At 40.9% G+C, this 20,598-nt stretch overlaps 1 protein-coding gene across 1 annotated transcript in view; it reads right to left on the reverse strand.

Moving 5' to 3' along the window:
* pappab (pregnancy-associated plasma protein A, pappalysin 1b) overlaps positions 1 to 20,598 on the reverse strand; it is a 118,187-nt gene that overhangs the window by 96,218 nt on the left and 1,371 nt on the right. The window contains exon 2 of the mRNA XM_079873004.1: positions 15,044 to 16,115. Coding sequence (XP_079729130.1) covers positions 15,044 to 16,115 — 1,072 coding nt within the window. The remainder of the gene's footprint in view (positions 1 to 15,043; positions 16,116 to 20,598) is intronic.

Consider the following 20,598-nt stretch of genomic DNA (forward strand, 5'->3'; position numbering starts at 1 on the left):
TTAGTGCCCTGGTCGGTTAGAATTTCTGCTGGAAATCCGACCCTGGAAAATAACTGGACCAAGGAAGTAGCCACCGGTTTCGCCTTCACAGATCTTAACGGAAATACCTCTGGGTATCTGGTGGAGTAATCCGTTATTACCAGCATGAAACGGTTCCCTGAGCGACTCCTCTCCACTGGACCAACGACATCCATTCCAAGCCTCTCAAACGGAGTACCAATGATAGGAAGTGGTTGTAGTGGTGCTCTTGACGGACGTCTGAGGGAAACCTTCTGACAAACAGGACAGCTTTTACAAAATTGGGCCACATCTACTTTCAAACCAGGCCAGAAAAAACACTTTTTGATTCTTGCAGTAGTCTTGTTTTTCCCCAGGTGGCCAGCCCAAGGAATCGAGTGACTTAGATGTAACACCATCTCTCGAACACACTGTGGAACCACAAGTTGTTTCTGGACCCCGATCTCTCGATAGAGTATTCCCTTCGTTATCACATATCTGGCTGTACTGTCATCTAGAGGCTTCTCTCTTACCTCTGCAGCTCTAGCAAAGCACTCTGTGAGAGTAGCATCTTCCTGCTGCATCTGAACGATGTTGGTGGGCACCTGGAAGTTCACAGGTAAGTCACAGTCCATATTTTCAGACACTGCATGAGCAGCATATTTTACCTTTTCTTGTCTTTTTTCTCTTCTAGTCTTTCTCCTCTTCGACACCCCGGTCTCAATCTCTGTATTGAAGAAAGGTAAAGTACTTAGTTGGTGCTCAATCCCCTCTGACTGGTTGGCCTTTGCTCTGGTCACCACCACGTTACACTGTCGAGTCGGATGCAACAACTCCAGCAGCACTGGTATATCTCGACCCAGAATCACCGGAAAAGACAAGTTATCAGCCACCCCCACCTTCACCAGGTAAGTCTGTTCTTCTATCTTGACATAAACATTGGCGGTAGGTAACAGTCTCTCGTCTCCATGTACACAGCAAATAGGTAATTTGTTGACTGTGCTGATCAAAGAGGGTGATATGAACTTTCTTCTTACCAGAGTCTGATCACTGCCGGTGTCAATCAAAGCAGTCAATTTCTCACCATTTATCTCCACATTTGTAGTTCTCAAAGAGCTTGGGGATTTGGTTACATCCCTCCTTGGTACAAAACATAGCTGTGTAAGCTGAGCTGAGATCTTTGGACAATTTGGTTTAGTGTGCCCTTCTTGACCACACAGGTAACATATGGGAGGTCGTTTAGGAGAAAAATTTAATTTGGCTGAAGTAGGTTTCCCCATGTAGGGCTTACCAGACCCCTCCACCTTCCTTTTCTGAAAGTGAGGCATGTCAAGAGAACGGCGGTCATTAACAGGTTTCCAAGCCCACGGCTTACTCTTTCCTCTGGCTGCAACAAACACATCCGCCAAAGACGCTGCTTCTGCTGCGGTTCTGGGATCTCTCTCTCGAATCCACACCTGGAGTTCAGGGGACAGCATTCTAAGATATTGCTCCAGAATGATGATCTCACTCACCTCCTCCACCTGTTTCCTCTTAGGCTGGACCCACTTTCCAAAGAGTTCTTTGAGCCGGTTATAAAGCTCTATGGGACTTTCCGATGGATCTACTGATAAGGAACGGAACTTTTGTCGATAAGTTTCAGCATTGACATCATATTTCTTTAGAATAGCATACTTCACTTTATCATAGTCAGTAGACTCATTCACATCCATATTGACATAAGCTGCTCTTGCTTTACCTGTCAGCAAAGGGATTAAATGCCAAACCCAATCAGTTTTAGTCCACCTACAAGCAACAGCAATCCTTTCAAAAGTCACAAGGAAGTGTTCTACATCATCAGTGTCACTCAGCTTCTCCAATCGAGGTATCTGAGATAACGGTGGGCCTACATTGTTCCCAACCTGATTAAAACTCTGCTGATGAGCTGAAGCCACGGAGTTTCCATCAGAATCTAAAGGATCTGCATTAGGCCTTTCCCGGGACTCCCGGTCAACATCAGATAAGTGAAGATTCGGAGAGGTACGTGCTTGGACTTCTATTTGCAAAAGCCCGAACTGGTGCTGGAGAGCCTTAAACCGTCGCTCCTGATCAGCCTGCTCCTGCTGTCTTACAGTCTCCCGGCCTTCCGTCCTGGCCATATGGGCTCGAAGCAGATTTGCCAACTCAGTCACCGAAACTTCTCCATCTCCCATTGCCTCGCCTCCTTCAGCTCCTTCAACCATGTCCTGGTCCTCCTCACCCCTTTCTTCCTCTTGCTGCAAGGGAGGAGCCTTAGGCCCACCTTTCTTTAAGGTACGACTCATATTAACAGGGAAAAAAACACAGCCTCGAGGGGCAGAAAAAACAAAACACAGCTTTGTGTTCTTGACTGACTGAAATATCCCACCGCTGCCACCATATGTGAGGGACCAAGAGGCAAGAACAAGGAACACAAGCTTTGCAAAAGAAAATGGGTCTTTATTTGAACCCAAGAAAAAAATAACTTTACAAACTCATAAACTTCTTACAACAAAAATAAACAAACAGAAAATGAGATCAAACAATTAGACAAAAAAAAACAAAACAAACAAACTAAAACTACTGACCTGCTCAAATGAACAAAGCAACAGTTTATAAAGGAAAGGATGGGCCCATTACAAATTAAGAGGGGAAACGATTCAACTTTACATTCAACATATAACCACAAGTAAATCAAAATCAAATCAAACAAAGGTATACAATAAATAAAGATAAGGAAAGCAAAATGTAATCAAATATCATAAATGTACAACTAAATAAATCAATTGATAAAAGACGTTAACATTTCTTCCTCCCCCGGGCAATTCCAGCAAATGGTATGTTCGGGCGGAACCAATAACGCTTAAATTCTCTGTTCCTGCCCGGACTCTAATCTTTGTTACGCCAGGATGCGGCTGCAGCGGACCATGTCTGAAGTTCATCACGGTAAACTTAAACTCAAAACAGAAACAAATATAAGTAACATATACAACGTAACTAATTTGTGTGCACTTCAAATCAGTAACAATGTATATAAAATGTGCTATAAATGTAAACATATGAAAACCTAACAATAAAGAAATAATTAATATTGTTTGTTTTGTGTGATTTATTATGATCCATTATTACACGGAAACAAATGAATATGAATGACAAAATAAGTTTAAATAAAGAGCATTCTTAAATGTATATCCTTTGTGTAAATGTATGAATGTTGGCGTGTGTGCGTGTGTGTGCATGTGTGTGCATCCACATTACCGCTCTTGTGCGGCCACCACTCAGGCCGTCACACTGATAAAAAAAAAAAAATAAAAAAAACAGCCCTTTGAGCCATTTCAGAGCAAATACATAAATAAAGAGATATGTATCGACTATTAAAGGCTGAAAAACATTGAGAGCTGTATCCTCAGGACTATATTCATGCTGACTCAACATAAGTTGTGTACCATCACATTTGATGCGGACAGCCGGACACACAAACAGAGACGCTGCAACAAAGCATCAGCATTATTTGGTTCTCATGAATGCCTCACATTATTTTAGGAGACAAATATGTTTGAAATACAACTGAAACTATCTCTTTGAAATTGAATAAGGTTGTGTGTGTCCAGTGATGCTAATGTGGAGGAGTGGAAGTCCCCAGTGAAAAGGCCTCCTCACACAAATGAATCAGCTGGTCTCACAGTGGCATGTTAAAGGACTACTTAATTGCTGCAGTTTAAAAAGAGGAAATCCTTCTGTCCCCAGGGCTTAACTCTTTATCCAAACCTACTTCTAAACACTAGGGGTTGGACCTTGTGGTTGTATGCCGATGTGTGTGTGCCATTGCATGCGATGAATAGGGAGACAGATCTCAATCTCTTTTTTTAGGTTGCCACTTCTGTAGGCTTGTGGTTTCTCAAGCCTCCAGAGGAAAAAAAAGGTGCTAAGAGCGTCCAAATCCTTGATAAGGTAACCAGCTCTTAGCCAGCTTAGTTTACAAGCCAAGTGACTGATTATGTCACAGAATGAAGTTTCACTGCTAATAGAGATCCTCTTATTTTTTGAGTTGGATCCCCTTTTCAAGGACAAAGCAGGGGGCAAAGAGAGTGCACAGCGGTACAACATACCTTTGACTACTCAGAGACAAACAAGTATGCACTTGAGGTATGCTGTAAGGAAAGCTACTGTATGCATTTTCTTTCCTCTCTTAAAGTTGTTGTGACCTTTGAATCATCAGTGATCAGCGAAAGCCCTGCCCTGAAGCTAAATACTGGCATCACTGCCAGACTGAGCACTTAATCCAGTTCCATACACAGATAGTTCAGTTATTTATATGAGTGGCAAACACAAATCAATTGAATTTACTCCTGAAACATTCCGGTTTTTATAAAATCGACATACGGTAGCTAACAGCTAGCTATTAAATCACTGATGATGTCACTATCTTTTTGACACTGAGAGCTCGTCTTAATGCTTGAAAATGAGCCAAATACTGGTCTTGACTCATGCCATTATACTGACTTGACTCATTTTTATTTTTTTGGACTCGTCTTGTTTTTTATACCGTCTTGTCTACCATAGTTTCTCACCAGGCCAGCGGTCTTAGGGTGACCCCATATCATGTCACATTATATCATATACATATATGCATCAGCTTAAAGTGCATAATTAAAAACATGATGTTCCCTTTCAAGGGAACTCGAGCTGCGTTTGAGACGCTGTGGGAACGCCCTGCGTGATTGCGTCATGAAGCACGTGTATAATCAGTCCAATGGAAAGACGAGACGTCATAGGCGGGTGACGTCATCGACCAGGAAACTATAAAGCACCCCTGAAATCAGACCTTGTTAGCTTCTGTGCCTTCAGCAAGCACTCTCTGTATATCTGTCCTTGTCATATTTATTGTTGTCTGTCAAGTTCAATATATCATATATAATGGCGAGCAAGCAAGATTTTAAGCGTTGTGTTATTCCCTGCCCCCGTTACATCACAGGTGGGGACACACATCAGCTTTGTGTTGCTTGTTTGGGAGTGGAGCATGCCCAGTCAGTCCTCGAGGGCGCTGACTGTGAGCATTGCGAGAAGCTGTCCGTGAGGACGCTCCGCTCCCGCCGGGCGTTTTTCGAGGAGGACGTTTCGGTTCGCGTTCCCCGAAGTGCGGGTCCCATTGCTGCAGAGGCACAGCGGCAGCTTTCATCTTGGGGTTCGCAGATGGATTTAGTAGCGGGGTTTGAGACGGGCCCCGCCCTTTCTCAGCCCTTACCTGCTGAATTCAGTGCCTCTGCCCAGGAAGGAGCCAGCTCTGCGGCTTCTCCTTCCCAGGTTGAGGCACCAATGCTGCGGCTATCCAGTTCTGAGGAACTGGATGTCGTTAGTATTGCTACAGGGGATTATGAGTCTTCGCCAGCTCATACCTCTGTTGATGAGGAGCTATTGGAGGTCTTGACTTGTGCTGTAGCTAAATTAAATATTGACTGGCCAGTCGATGATGTTGACACCGAATCTAGAAAGTGTCTTTTAGATGAACGATATTTGCCATCTAGATCACAACCTCCTCGTCGGGAACTCCCATTTTTTCCTGATCTACACACAGAGGTGTCAAAATCGTGGAATAAACCGGTTTCTTTCAGAGTGCATAACCCACAAACATCCAACTATAGTAATATTAAGGGTATATCACACTATGGTTATATGACAATGCCTCGGGCGTCACTGAAAGCCCCGACGTTACCCACCAAGCCTTTAAAAGCTACATCTTCGCTGGTGGGAAAAGTGTATTCGGAAGCAGATCAAGCCGCGGCATGCTTATACACCATGTCTATTCTCCAAGCATACCTGGCTAACCTGCTGAAGGACATGGACGATTGTGAGGAAGTTAGCACTGACGCAATTCGAGAATTGTGTCGCGCAACAGATCTATCTCTCCGGGCCACCAAGGAGACGGCCAAATCTGTGGGCCATTCTATGGCAGCCCTGGTGGCCACGGAACGTCATCTTTGGTTAAATCTTTCAGATATTATAGATAGAGATAGGTCTGTTCTTCTGGACGCGACACTTTCGCCTACAAGTCTGTTCGGCGACACTATAAATTGTGTCATCGATAGGTTTCAAGAAACAAAAAAAACAATCTGCGGAGGTTTCTTCCTCGCCAGCCCAATGTCCCCTAGATATTAAATATATGAATATTAAATATGAATATTAAATCTGAGCAGTCTCGGCCGTCTACGAGCTCCTCACAGCACAGAGTGTAACAGAAACAGAGCGTAGCCGCTCGGGCTCCTCCACAATCTGGGGAACCTGGGTGGCGGTCGCAGTCTAAGCCTGTTAGGGGTAGGCAAGATCTGAGGATTGTCATCTCTAAGAGGGCTTGTAAGAAGAAGTCCTGACGCCATGGTTGTCAGGCTTCTGACGGTGGTCCCCTCCAGGGAGGGACGGTTTCGAGAAATCGTTCCTCCTCGGTGCCCTCTGGGGGGCGATTCTCTGAGGAGAGTCGCAGAGCTGCCACTTCGGTTGTTCCCTGCTGGTTCGCCGTTTCAGGGCACCGAGGTGTCAGCGTCCCCATACGCTCCTCCAAGGAGGGTCGTAGAACGGTCAGTTCGGTTGTTCCCTGCCGGTTCACCGCTTCAGGGCACAGAAATGACTGTTCAACCAAATCCAGAGGCCAGTCTCGAGAGACTGGTTCCCTTAGCAGAATTTCTGGCAGCGTGGAAACTACTACCAAATATTTCTCAGTGGGTCCTGCATATAATAGAAAAGGGTTACAGAATTCAGTTCGGTTCTTGTCCGCCCAGATTTCAAGGGGTCCTTCCCACAGTGGTGGACTCCGAGCAGGCTCTGGTTATGGAGCAGGAAGTACTGACGGTTCTACAAAAAGGGGCTATAGAAAGGGTTTCTCCTCCCAGCAGAGAGTCAGGGTTTTACAGCCGTTACTTCATTGTTCCAAAGAAGGATGGGGGGTTGCATCCTATTCTAGATCTGCGTCAATTAAACAGCAGAGTTCAGAAACTCAAGTTCAGAATGTTTACACTCAAACAGATTGTACCACAGATTCAGTCCGAGGACTGGTTTGTCACAATAGGCTTGAAGGACGCGTACTTCCATGTATCTATCCATCCTCATCACAGGAAGTTCCTGAGGTTTGCTTTCGGGGGCGAAGCATACCGGTATCGGGTTCTTCCCTTCGGCCTAGGTTTATCACCCTGCACCTTTACAAAATGCGTGGATGCAGCTCTGGCTCCTCTGAGACTCCAGGGCATTCGCGTATTAAATTATATCGACGATTGGTTGATTCTAGCTCAGTCCGAGCAGATGGCATTTGGGCATTGAGATGTCGTTCTGTCTCACATAAAGAGGTTGGGGCTGCAGCTTAACGCCAAAAATAGTGTGCTCCTCCCAGCACAGAGGACCACTTTTCTGGGTGTAATATGGGATTCGATAACAATGCAAGCACTTCTGTCTCCTGCATGTATTTCTGCGATTCTCACAGCCGTAAAGGGGTTAAAACTAGGCCTAGGGGGTACTAGGGGGTAAAACAGAGACTGTTGGGGCTCATGGCAGCTGCGTCCAACGTAATCACTTTTGGCCTTCTGTACATGAGACCTCTGCAGTGGTGACTCAGGACCAAGGGGTTTTCTCCGAGGGGAAATCCGTTTCACACGATCAAGGTCACGTGGCGATGCCTACGTGCCTTGGTCATGTGGAAGAAACCTTGGTTCCTCGCCCAGGGCCCAGTGCTGGGGGTTTCTTGTCGACGCGTAACGCTATCGACGGATGCCTCCCTCACGGGATGGGGGGGCGGTCATGAGTGGCCACTCAGCGAAAGGTCTTGACCATCAATGTTCTTGGCACATAAATCGGCTAGAAATGATGCCGGTATTTCGAGCACTCAAATATTTCCTGCCAGACCTGAGAGGTCACCATGTGCTTATCTGCACGGACAACACATCGGTGGTTTCCTATATCAACCATTAGGGGGGTCTGAGGTCACGTCACCTATGCAAGTAGGCCCATCAGATCCTCCTATGGGCCCAGGGGAAATTGCTGTCACTCAGGGCATTATATATTCCGGGGCATCAGAATCTGGGAGCAGATATCCTGTCGAGGCAGGGGCTGAGGCCCAGGGAGTGGAGACTTCACCCCGAGGTGGTGGAGCTCCTTTGGGAGAAATTTGGTCAAGCTCAAGTCGACCTGTTCGCATCATCAGAGACAACCCATTGTCCCATGTGGTTCTCCCTTACGCACCCAGCTCTTCTCGGACTGGATGCGATGGTGCAGGTGTGGCCGAGGCTACACCTGTACGCATTTCCACCGATATCCATGCTTCCGGGTGTTCTGGAGAGGGTTCGCCGGGAAGGGGCCCGTCTGCTATTAGTAGCCCCTTACTGGCCGGCTCGAGTGAGGTTCTCGGACCTAGTGTCCCTTCTAGACGGCTCTCCCATGGAGATTCCGGTCAGGAGGGACCTACTGTCCTAAGCAGGAGGCACAATATTTCACCCTCATCTGGAGTTGTGGAAACTGTGGGCCTGGCCTCTGAGGGGGATTATAGAATCCGGTCTCTCGACTGAGGTCATTGAGACCATTCTCCATTCCAGAGCACCTTCTACGAGAAAACTTTATGCACTGAAATGGAAATTATTCTCTGCCTGGTGTGGTGAACGTCACCTAGATCCTGTTAACTGCCCTGTTGGTACAGTTCTTGATTTCTTGCAAGACCGTTTCTCTGCTGGATTATCCCCTTCTACCTTAAAGGTATACAGTATGTGGCGGCTATATCGGCCTACCACACCCCTCTGGGGGGCACTTCTCTTGGGATCCTCTAATTATTCGTTTTCTCCGTGGTACATTGAGGTTGAGACCTGCATTGCACTCTAGAGCACAAAGTTCCTCACTCTAAAAACGTTATTTCTTCTCGCTATTTCATCTATCAAGAGAATTGGAGATTTGCAAGCCTTGTCGGTTGCTCCATGTTTGGAATTTGCACCTGGTATGGTGAAGGCATTTCTTCACCCTAGACCGGGTTACATCCCTAAGGTCCCTACTAATGTTGCGGGCCCAATAGTGCTGCAGGCCTTTTATCCTCCACCATTTAATACCCCAGATCAGGAAAAACTTAATCTGTTATGTCCCGTTCGAGCTTTGGATGCTTACGTTCACAGAGCTGCCCTGTGGCGTAAATCAGAGCAATTATTTGTCTGCTTCGGGTCACATAAGAAAGGTTGCCCTGCATCTAAACAGGTAATGAGCAAGTGGGTAGTTGAGGCTGTCTCACTTGCTTATGAAGCGGCCGGACAGCCTTCACCCTTGGCTGTTCGGGCCCATTCTACGAGGAGTATGGCTGCCTCTAAGGCTTTAATTTCAGGAGTTTCTCTTCAGGATATTTGTAATGCGGCGGGCTGGTCCTCACCACATACATTTGTCAGATTTTATGATCCTGGGGCTAGGTTGCTTGCCTCTTAGTGTGCGCAAGGACTTCACACAGAACGAGCATTTGGTATTATGGCGTAGTGGGTATGGGGTTCCCACAGCGTCTCAAACGCAGCTTGAGTTCCCTTGAAAGGGAACGTCTCAGGTTACGTATGTAACCCTGGTTCCCTGATAGAGAACGAGATGCTGCGTTTGCCTGCCATACTTCCTGCATGCCCTGATCGACTTGCTTCAGGCTTACCAGAAGCTAACGTGGTCTGGTTTCAGGGGTGCTTTATAGTTTCCTGGTCGATGACGTCACCCACCTATGATGTCTCGTCTTTCCATTGGACTGATTATACACGTGCTTCACGACGCAATCACGCAGGGCACAGCGTCTCAAATGCAGCGTCTCGTTCGCTATCAGGGGACCAGGGTTACATACGTAACCTGAGGTGTTTTTGTCATTGCTAGTTTACCGGCAATTGTTGATTTTGTTACACCGCTACCATCCATTTTTGTTTACAGCCACACAACGTTGTGTAATCAGGCACTACTGTTTTTAACGAAATTTATATTTTTATTCTGCAATGATGCATTAAATTGATCAAAAGTGATGGTAAAGGCATGTATAATATAACAAAAGATTTATTTTTCAAAGAAATGCTGTTCTTCTGAACTTTCGATTCATCAAAGAATCCTGAAAAAATCTATCATGGTTTTCACAAAAATATTAAGCAGCACAACCTCTTTCTATCTCTTTCATAGACACATTAAGAGAGAGAAAAGATGCATATACTATGAAAAGATTGATAAACATAGTGCTAGGTTTAAAGGCTAGATTTTTCCAAATGAGCCATGCAGCTACAGCACAGTATAGCTAGCTACACTCTCAGGAAAAAAGGTGCAAAAGCTGTCACTGGGGCAGTACCATTTCAAAAAGTTCACCTTTGTACGTAAAGAGTGCATATTAGTACCTCAAATGTACATATCGGTACCAAAAGTGTACATACAGACCCTTTCCAAAAAATTTGAATATCATGGAAAAGTTTATTTATTTCCATAATTCCATGCAAAACATTAAACTTCCATAGATTATTGATTCAGGGCCCACAACTTAAACGATTTCAAGTATTTAGTTGTTTATTTGTACATAATTTGGGCTTCCAGCTCATAAAACCCACGGAAACAGGATTTCAAAAAATTTGAATATTACATGAAATCTCACAGTAATTACACAGTGATACCATGGTCATTGAACCAGGTTTTGGTTCTTTTGGCAGTGTGGGCAGGTGCAAATCCTGCTGGAAAATGAAGTCAGCATCTCCATAAAGCTTGTCTGCTGAAGGAAGCATGAAGTGCTCTGAAAATGTCCTGGTAGACGGCTGCGTTGAGTGGACAGCACAGTGGACCAACACCAGCCGATGACATGGATCCCCAAACCAACACAGACTGTGGAAACTTCACACTGGACTTCAAGCATCTTGGATTGTGTGCCTCTCCATTCTTCCTTCAGACTCTGGGACCTTGGTTTCCAAATGAGATGCAAAATTTGCTCTCATCAGAAAAGAGGACTTTGGTCCACTGTGCTTTATTAAATCCAGAGTCAACGCAGCCATCTACCAGGGCATTTTCAGAGCACTTCATGCTTCCTTCATTTTCCAGCAGGATTTGCACCTGCCCACACTGCCAAAATAACCAAAACCTGGTTCAATGACCATGGTATCACTGTGTAATTACTGTGTGATTTCATGTAATATTCAAATTTTTTGAAATACTGTTTTCGTGAGTTTTATGAGCTGGAAGCCCAAATTATGTACAAATAAACAACTAAATACTTGAAATCGTTTAAGTTGTGGGCCCTGAATCTATAATCTATGGAAGTTTAACGTTTTGAATGGAATAAACTTTTCCATGATATTCTAATTTTTTGGAAAGGGTCTGTATTAGTACCTAAATGGTACTGTACATATTAGAACCTTTTAAAGGGTACCATTCCAGTGACAGCTTTTCAGATTTTTTTTCTGAGATTGTGTGTTAATGTGACTAACCTTTGTGGATACGATGTCTCATAAAAAATTACGGTGTCGACTCTTATGACATTTTGGAGTTTACGTGCAATACACAGACATACGTAATCAAATTCTATTACAAGGGTCCGATCTACATGACACGTAAGGAAATATATATGTAGTAGTAGTTAATGATAAAAGACTTGAGTTTTTTTTTAAATTTGTCGAGTCATGTCAAGTCTGAAGTCATTTCAGGTCGAGTCCGAGTCAAGTCTGAAGTCTATTAAAATGCGACTCGAGTCCGAGTCTGGTTACAACTAACACTATGTTATAATAGCAACCTGTAACTGACATTTTTTGTTTTTTTTTGTTTTAAGATAAAAGCAACTAAGTTATTATTAGCTAAAACCCAATTCAATATATCACATACATTACAGAAACAATACAGATATGAAAAAACAGGATTAATAAAACCCTGAGATTTTTAAATTTATTAATTAAAAGGACTGTTGAAAATGGCAGATTTTAAAGTTGACATCTGCATGATTTGTAGGCAAAAACATAGCCTATTCACCACAGCATTTTTTTTCATTGTTCTGTTCTTGCACAACTCTTTGTTCATGCATTCTTGTACAATCAAAAAGGAATGTCAAATCACTTCGTTATGCAGCCTTCGGCAAAGCTCTCCAGACATACCATAATCAAATCAAAACAAGCAACAAACAAGTTGGAGTGCTCTCCACTTGACCACAGGCTCTAGTCACATCTAACACACAAACATCAACAGGACAAACTGCAATTACAGCAACCAAAAAACAACTACAGTGAACTAAGGATCTGTAACCACAGACGGACAGGAAGCAATATGATTATGTAATTTACGAGTGGTTCCACAATGCAATGAGGTTATGAACCTGGAACCTATAGGCTATTTTAATTTATAGAACATCTGAAAGGTAAGTGATGCCTTTTATATTTAATTCGTTCCGATTTACAGATATTAAATATGCAACCATTCAACCCTATTCAGTTACTGTTTCCAGAGAATAAAACTTTCATCTTGGACTTGGACCATGACATGACTTTCTTTTTTTTTTTTTTTTTTAATCTGGCACAGATCCCAAGTTGTCCTTAAATGTCCTTGTTTATTCTGATTAAATGCACTAAACTGCACTAAATGATAATCAGCGGTTTTGCTTTTAAGAATCTGCTGCAGACATAAAGTGGGTTTCAAAAGAGTCCACCTGTGAAAATGCTTCATTTATTACATTTATAACAAATTACGTATATTATCAGCATGATTTGAGTGAAAAGTTGTATTGGAAAAAGTAACATTAATTTCAGAAGGTTTTAGTATTGTCCCTTTTGCTTAATTGACAGCACTTCCGGATGATCATTTTCTCCAGTCTGATTTGAGTCACATGATCAATTACATATTTGATTGGTGAGTGGTGAATCTTAAATATTTATATTTACTATAACATTTATTCATAATGTTTCTTTGTTTACTTTTTTCAAAATTCTAAAGCTTTGTTTATTTCCAGATTTAAATCCAATTTTGAATCCCAGATTGTCATAGTAGTCTCAGACGTCTAAACCTCAATGTATGTCACAAAACAGTTACAGGAACCTTTGCTGAGAAAGGAGAAGAGCGGAAAAGAGATCTTTGGTTTGTCCCACCATCTAGAGAAGAAATACAGTCCTTTACCCTAACAGTATCCAGTGCCACCACAACCTCAACATATTTCTGGAAGGTTCTTTTTCCTGAGCAGGACTCCCAGAAGAGTCTCTAATGCTGTAAGTAATAGTGTTGGAGATTCTGCTTTAAGCTGTGATTGGCCTGCTTGTCCAGGGGGACATAGTTTCCATTCCCACTTACTCTCTATCAAATAACTTTTATAAGCTTACAAAAAAGGAGAACTATGTCTAGAATCTCCTCAGTCTTCACATCTGGTCGCCACGAGAGTAGTTAATTTCACCCACAGAGTAAAACGTGATTGGTTGCTGAGCTCTGAATCAGTGCCAAAACGGACTCCGGGGATACATGAAACACAAAAGCACAGGCCTGAAACTCACTAGTACAGACACACCAAACGGTGCGCACCAAACCATAGGGCAGAGACTCATCCTTCATGGTGTTTTATTGTCCCTCAAACTGCATCCATCCCTGTATACGTTGATTCATGCTCCAGAACTCATGACTCCGGTTAAACAGTAAGATGTTTTCAAGACGTCACGCCATAATGCATTGATGGAACGGAATTCAAATAGCTGAAAGATTCACACATAGGAATGCAAATTATAGTGCCCTGGAGTTCCCTTCCAAAATCTTTAAACAGGTATGAACTTCTAACCTTGAGCTTCAAAAGAAGAAGAAAGAACTGTTGTACAAGGTTCAATGACAAATAAGAGTGTCTAAAGATAAAGAAAGGGACAAATCCAGTTGTGCCATTCATGTTGGATTCATATGGTTTTGAAAATAACATTTATTACATGACTTTAAAAATGTCATGTGGTGTAACCATCAAGGAAAAAGTCAAATTTTCCATATACCTTGAATACAGATTTGACACATTCATATTTTCAAAAAGGTTAAAAAAAAAAAAATTTCTTCAAGTAAAAGGAGTCACACCACATGTCATTTTACAATATAAAAAGGTAATTCCAATTTATTTATTTTAATGAGGCCTTTTTTTCTTTGTAATGATATCAGGACAGTTATCACTCTGAAATGTTTTACTTTATGCCTAAAAAAGTACAGAAAAGGAAAATAAAATCTAAATTCAGAAATTAAAAACATGCTCATCATAGAAGAGGTAATCACTGTATGTATGAATTGCATTTTAAAGTTGTTGTTTTTTTTAATTAATACATGTTGGTGAAAAATACCTATTGTAAAACCTACAGGATCAATTTGAAACACAAATTTCTGAAGCCTCTAAATTATGAACAGGATCAAAACTTTGCTGAAAAACCTGTTGTACACAATCTACTACATGCCTTCTGTCATCTGATTGACCTTTATACTTTTTAGCAAGTAAAAGGACTTTTAGTATAATTCTAAAAATGCCCCCCTTCTGGTCGTGGTATGCATAAAAACTACAGAGCTTGGATCATAAAAGTAAGCAGTTAAATATCATCCTACTAAGACATATTATTGGGAGATATAAAGTGATAACTGACATTTATATGCAGTTTATGTTAGTAGTCTGCAATACTGTTATAAAGATCTCATATATCAGCAACTGCTCCAAATTGCATAATTTTCTGTTTTCATCTCTGAATAAATTTGTTTAAATTTTTTCCTCCTCGATTATAGCTCCAAATTCTCCTAAATCAAACTATATGAGCAATAAAAGCCTTATGTACTAAATATGAGACTCAACACAATTTTTTTTTTTTTTTCATAATCATAATCAGAAAATCAATAAATATTTCTGACTATTATTTTATATGTCACGCTTAACAGGTTGATTTTTGCCCATGATTTAGGGCCAGATTTACTAAACAGGGCAAATTAGTGTGAGAGCTGTTAGTAAATCTGGCCCATAATCTAATATTTGCATGATTAATGCATTATGTAACTAATTCATCTGTCTGCCATATTCTGTGTTTGTCACTGAATAGGTTTGAAATAGCAGTTTGTGAATTACCTGAGGGGTGACGCAGGATTAAAGCAGGTCTTCGTGACATCAGTGGTGTTAGGGTTGCAGCAGTCCCCATGATCGTAATAGAAATTGTCCCAGTTACACTCTGGGTCACAAACCCCATTCCCCTGCTTGTATTCGGGACAGCGAGCGATTTGCCTCTTACAGTATCCGGCATCGAATCCCGTAAGGGTATGGTTACATTCTGGATCACACTCTTCATCGCCCACTTTGCTGATATCACAGTTGGCCAGTATAAGGCGGTTACGTAATGACGAGTTGTAGACGTTGTGAACGGTTCGTTCCCAGGAAATGTTGTAGACGCGGAAAGCGTTGTTCAAGTGCTGGTGCTGAAGGTTGATCTGGTGTTCGGTAATCGTCGGCCAGCGTCCGTCATCATCGTAAACGTTTATCACTCGATAGCGCACAGTCTTGGGCTTGCGAAAGCTCCAGAGCTGGTAGTAGTTTGTAATCACCTCCACGTTGTCACATACAGTCTGTCCGCAAGGTGGAGGTTTCAGTGCGGTGTCACTGAGGTCAGCCGCCAGGCTTCGGTCTGAGTGCTCCAACCGGGGGAAGCTACCATCTTTCACCGTGAGCCACCTTCTTGACATGTTCTCAAAGTTCTCATGGATGACTAGCTGAGAGAGGTCACCAAACTGACCCAAACTGTGATCCATGTATCTAATGATCTCACGCTGAGTCAGAGCCCGATGCCACAAGCTCAAGCGTTCCATTGTACCCCTGTAGTTGTGGTTCAGCGCATTGCCACCGATCATTAGCACCTTGCACTTCTTGGTAAGAGGGCTGAAAATCTCACCGGATTGGTCTCGGCTTACAGCAACCTGTGCCCCGTTAACGTACAGCTTCATAAAGAGACCGTTGTAGGTCACTGCGACGTGTGACCATTGGTTGGGAGTGTAAGGTGCATTGGAGGTAATCGTGGTGAGCTTGTGGGCTCGGTCCGTCTTGAGGGAGAAGAAGAAGCGAGGGTCACGGTTGGCTTGGTCACTGACTGCTTTGATGCCAAACAACCATCCTCTATCACTGGACGCGTAGAAACATTTATCATAGAGACCTGCAATAAAATGACATGCATTAGATTCATGAATAAGCAGATTAAGAACAGTGGGGTCCAAAATAAACTTATTTTATTTTATTTAACGCAATTTTTTCATAACATATATTATCAGCAAAACAATTTTAAACCTGATGATCCTGTTCACCAGCATGATTTAAGATGGATCCAAAAACATCTTGAGCTTCAATAGTCACATGATCAATGCCACTAATTTGATTAGTAAGTGACCTAAAATTAGAGCAGAATTTTACATATTTAGTATTAATTTTCATCATTTTGTTACTTTATTTCAAGACTTTATTTCTCTATTTAAGATTTTTTAATGTTTTTTAAATAAACCTCTTATTCTCACTAAGGTTGCATTTGATCAAACATACAGAAAAAAAATATAGTAATATTGTGAAATATCTTTACAATTTAAAATAACTATTTTCTTGTTTAATGTATTTGAAAATGTAATCTATTCCTGTGATGGCAAAGCTGAATTTCCAGCATCATTCCTCCAGTCTTCAGTGTCACATGATCCTTCAGAAATCATTCTAATATACTGATTTGTTCTCAAGAAACATTTCTTATAATTATCAATGATGAAAACAACTGCTTAATCATTTTGTGGAACATTTTTTTCAGGATTCTTTGATAACACGTTGAAAAGAACAGCATTTATTTGAAATAAAAAATTAAAAGTCTTTACTTTTGACCAATTGAATGCATGCTTGCTGAATAAAAGTATCAATGTCTTTCCAATTTGTTTAAATATTTAACATTTTTCATTATTATTATTATTATTTTTTTTATTTTTTTTTCAATTTCCCTAAATACTAAAACATTTTATTTAGATTTAAATTAGCTTTTCAATTGCATGTTCTTTTAGACTTGTATCTTTTATCACTACTGATATTTACTGGTCAAGAGACACAATTAGCAGATATTGATTTATCCTGAAGTATAATAAAAGGTGCACAGTAGTAATTCAGCAAACTGACTGACGCAACAACGCGTAAGTTACCGCAGCCTGATGCGAAGAGTGACGAAAAACTATGTGTTTGTCCAGAAAAGTGGGGAACACACAGTGGTTCCCATGATCAAATCGTTGCAACAGTCCAGTCCAAGGACTACAGGCCTACGAGGAAGCATCTGCTAGCAATCAGGCCCAGACAGTGTGGTCTTGTATCAACAGAGCAAAGGTTACTTGAATTTTCAGTCTATTTTCTTGAAATGTGCCTCAACAGTAGGGATGTTTGAAATCAAAAATGGTCCTTTTTTCGGCACAGTGCGTATTATGATTGGGGCTCTAAAACCCTTTCTTCCTGTTTCATTTGGAAACCATATGCTGAGCTCCAGAAGGAAACGTATTCTTACATTTAATGGGTACGCGTCCTTCATAATCATCCAGAGTGCGTAAAAGAGGATTTAATTTGAATCATTGTACTTCAACACTGCAGAAATCAGATACAGTGCATATTCTAAAATTTTAACTCTAAAGTTTAACCAAAAAGCCCTACAAATCCACACAGCAGTGCTTGCTTAAGCCAGTAAGTTTGCTGAGCAATGAAACCTGAAGTCAGAGACAGAAAGTGAAGATCTAGTGACCCTCATTAAGTCTTCTGCATGAGGAAATCTCTCATCTCCCACAGCGGTGTTTGTTAGAGGTAATTGGTGAAACTCAGTTAAGGCGAATAAGCAGTAAAGCGTTACCAGGGTAGCAGAGGAAAATATTACTATACTATACCACATTACTACTTCAGTACACACAATATGTAACATAACTCCAAATTTACACATGCCTCTGCAACAGGGAAATGCATTTGGATGGAATTGCTTAAAACCCCTTAAGTGAAGCTGAAAGCAAGAGGATCTTTTGACCGCTAGGATTGACCACTTTAAAGAGATCATTCATTCAGTAGCGCCTTACTTAAGAGCAGACAGGAGCATGTAGTTCCCTCTCACTTCTAGGCTGCCAGCAGAACCACTGCCAGCATCTATAAAAATAAATTGTGCCATAAAACTGAGGAAATTACAATCTGTGAAATCCTGGAATGAGACCACTAAGTTGGAAATAACAAACAGGTACGATTCTTGCCAGCCCCGAACTTTAGACATGCAAGGGGCTCAGTGTAGGGAGAGTGATGGGGGTTCAATGAATGGATGGATGGATGGAAACTCTAGAGAATGCTAATTTTATATTGATCACCATAGAGATGTCATTAAAAACAACAGTCCACAGCTTTAAATAGTTTAAAGATAATGCATTAAATACTAATGTATGATAAACAGAGTGGGGGGAAAAGTCCTGCACACAAATATAATGTTGCTTGCTTTGCGAATTAACTTAATGAAATCAATCCAGTCATTGAAAAATTACATTTTGGAAATGAATGCAGTTGGCTCCTTGTGCCGAATATGGTGTACCTTGTAATCCTTTCCAATATTTCATGAAAGCATCCATTTTGAATTCATTCAATCTCAGTATCCAGCACCATGGACAGAGCACTACAAAGTGAGCATTACGAAATGAAAGACACAAGCGTAGCAATTGTTTAGAAAAGTTTATATACACCTGTACTGTCTATAGACCTTTATTAAAACATTTAAGGCTATAATTAATTTTTAGACTAGTTTTAATTTGGCTATGGGGTCAGTATATCCTTCTCAAGTAAAATAAACAAAGATTGCAGTATTTTTATTTATTTATTATATTTTACCCCATGCATTATAATTAAGACAAACTGTTATTTATCAGTACACATGCATGATTTTATATATAAAATATTTTTTTATTATTATATAATATATTTTTTATTTATTAACAGTTGTATTATATATATTAATTCACATCTTTATAATCCTCCTAAAGGATCTATTACCATTACAGAAACATAAAATACCTGTTAACAACAACATTAGACAAACATAAATCATCCTGTTTGGTAACATGATAATTGAATATTTACATTTTTATGGCCATCATTACAAACCTCTAAGTGGTGCTATTGACAGTTTTATGAGGTGCTTATTCATTTATTGTAATGTGCCATAAAATATCTCATCCCTCTGTGTACTATAAGACCTCAAAGACAACAATGAAAGAAAAAGTTAAGTGTAAACGTTTCTATTTAAAATCAGACCGCGTAAAATTTCAGATGAACAGTTGCCGTCGCTTAACGTCAGCAGACATGCTGTAAAACTTCTAGTAAAAAAGGCATCTGTCTGAGAATAGGCTCAGTGCCTCTCTGTGCGCTCAGCGTTCTTGCATCTGAGGATCTGATTGACTGCACTGCCGAGTCTATTCCATGATGTTTTGTGGCAAGGACTGTAATATCTTTACAAGAAGAAGCAATAACAAAACCACTTGAAGAAAGGATGGACAAGGCACTAATTTTATAGCTTTCTCCATCTGGACTGACACTTAAAGCATTTCCTTCTCTTATTCCTATACCTGAAGACTCCTGATTACAAATAAAGCATATTTGTGGGTTAAAACATAACAGTCAATCTGATGGCCACAACTTAGTTGCACGGACCACAAACATTTAATGCTTTGTTTAAAGCGAAATTTGCTGAACATCTGTATTTGATGCGCAGTAGGAGAAGCTATATAAACTCTGCCAGCGCCCCCTCGTTGCTTCTTAATGTTACTGTGACTAAGAAGATCATTGTGAGGACAGAGGAGTGGACTAATTTTAGATGACTCACTGACAAGATGTATTCAATCAATCCATTAACATGCAGCTCTCTGGAGATATAAAGCTTATTTAAAGACAATGTACCCAACTGTATGCAATAACATTCATTCTCAGTGTCCTGAGTCTATGATTTGCAATTATACATCTTGAAATCTACCACTGAATTGCATGTCCATGTCTCATTAATTAAGAATGATTTATTTCATTATTTACACAATTTTAATCTTGTAATGTTTTTTTTTATTTTTTTTTTATTTACTTTTTAAATGTAATTTATTTAAGCATAAACATGCGGTGTTTGTGAAAATACAGACTAAGCACTGTGGTTCTGTTGTAGATTCCTAATGGCATTTTAGAGAAACTATTACCAGAGAGCCTGGTAATTACAGCTAACAAATCTATTAATTTACATACATTTTCAACAACTACACGTGGCTTTGCTTTTTATTTAGACTTTTAGTGACCCCAAGCATTTCAGAGAGATAATAAGAATGATTTGATTTGTGTCATTACAGTACATTTTCGTTTATGTTCCCACAAAACTGCGTGCTATAGAGGTTCATAGGGTGCACGCGGGATTCATAAACCGACTCCACGGGTATTACGCTCTCTGTTGGCTGGAGAAGGGATGAGGGGAAAAAAGAAATCACATAGATTTGTTTGAAGAAAAAAAAAAAAAAAAATACAACCGAGCAACTAACACGCCCACATATGCTACTCCATCCTCATAAGAATAATGCGTAATGTGCTTAAGTAGATATTTTTCAAGAAAAATAAACGTACGAATTTTGTTA

The sequence above is a fragment of the Squalius cephalus genome, assembly GCF_949319135.1.
Source record: "Squalius cephalus genome assembly, chromosome: 5".
Lineage (NCBI taxonomy): Eukaryota > Metazoa > Chordata > Actinopteri > Cypriniformes > Leuciscidae > Squalius > Squalius cephalus.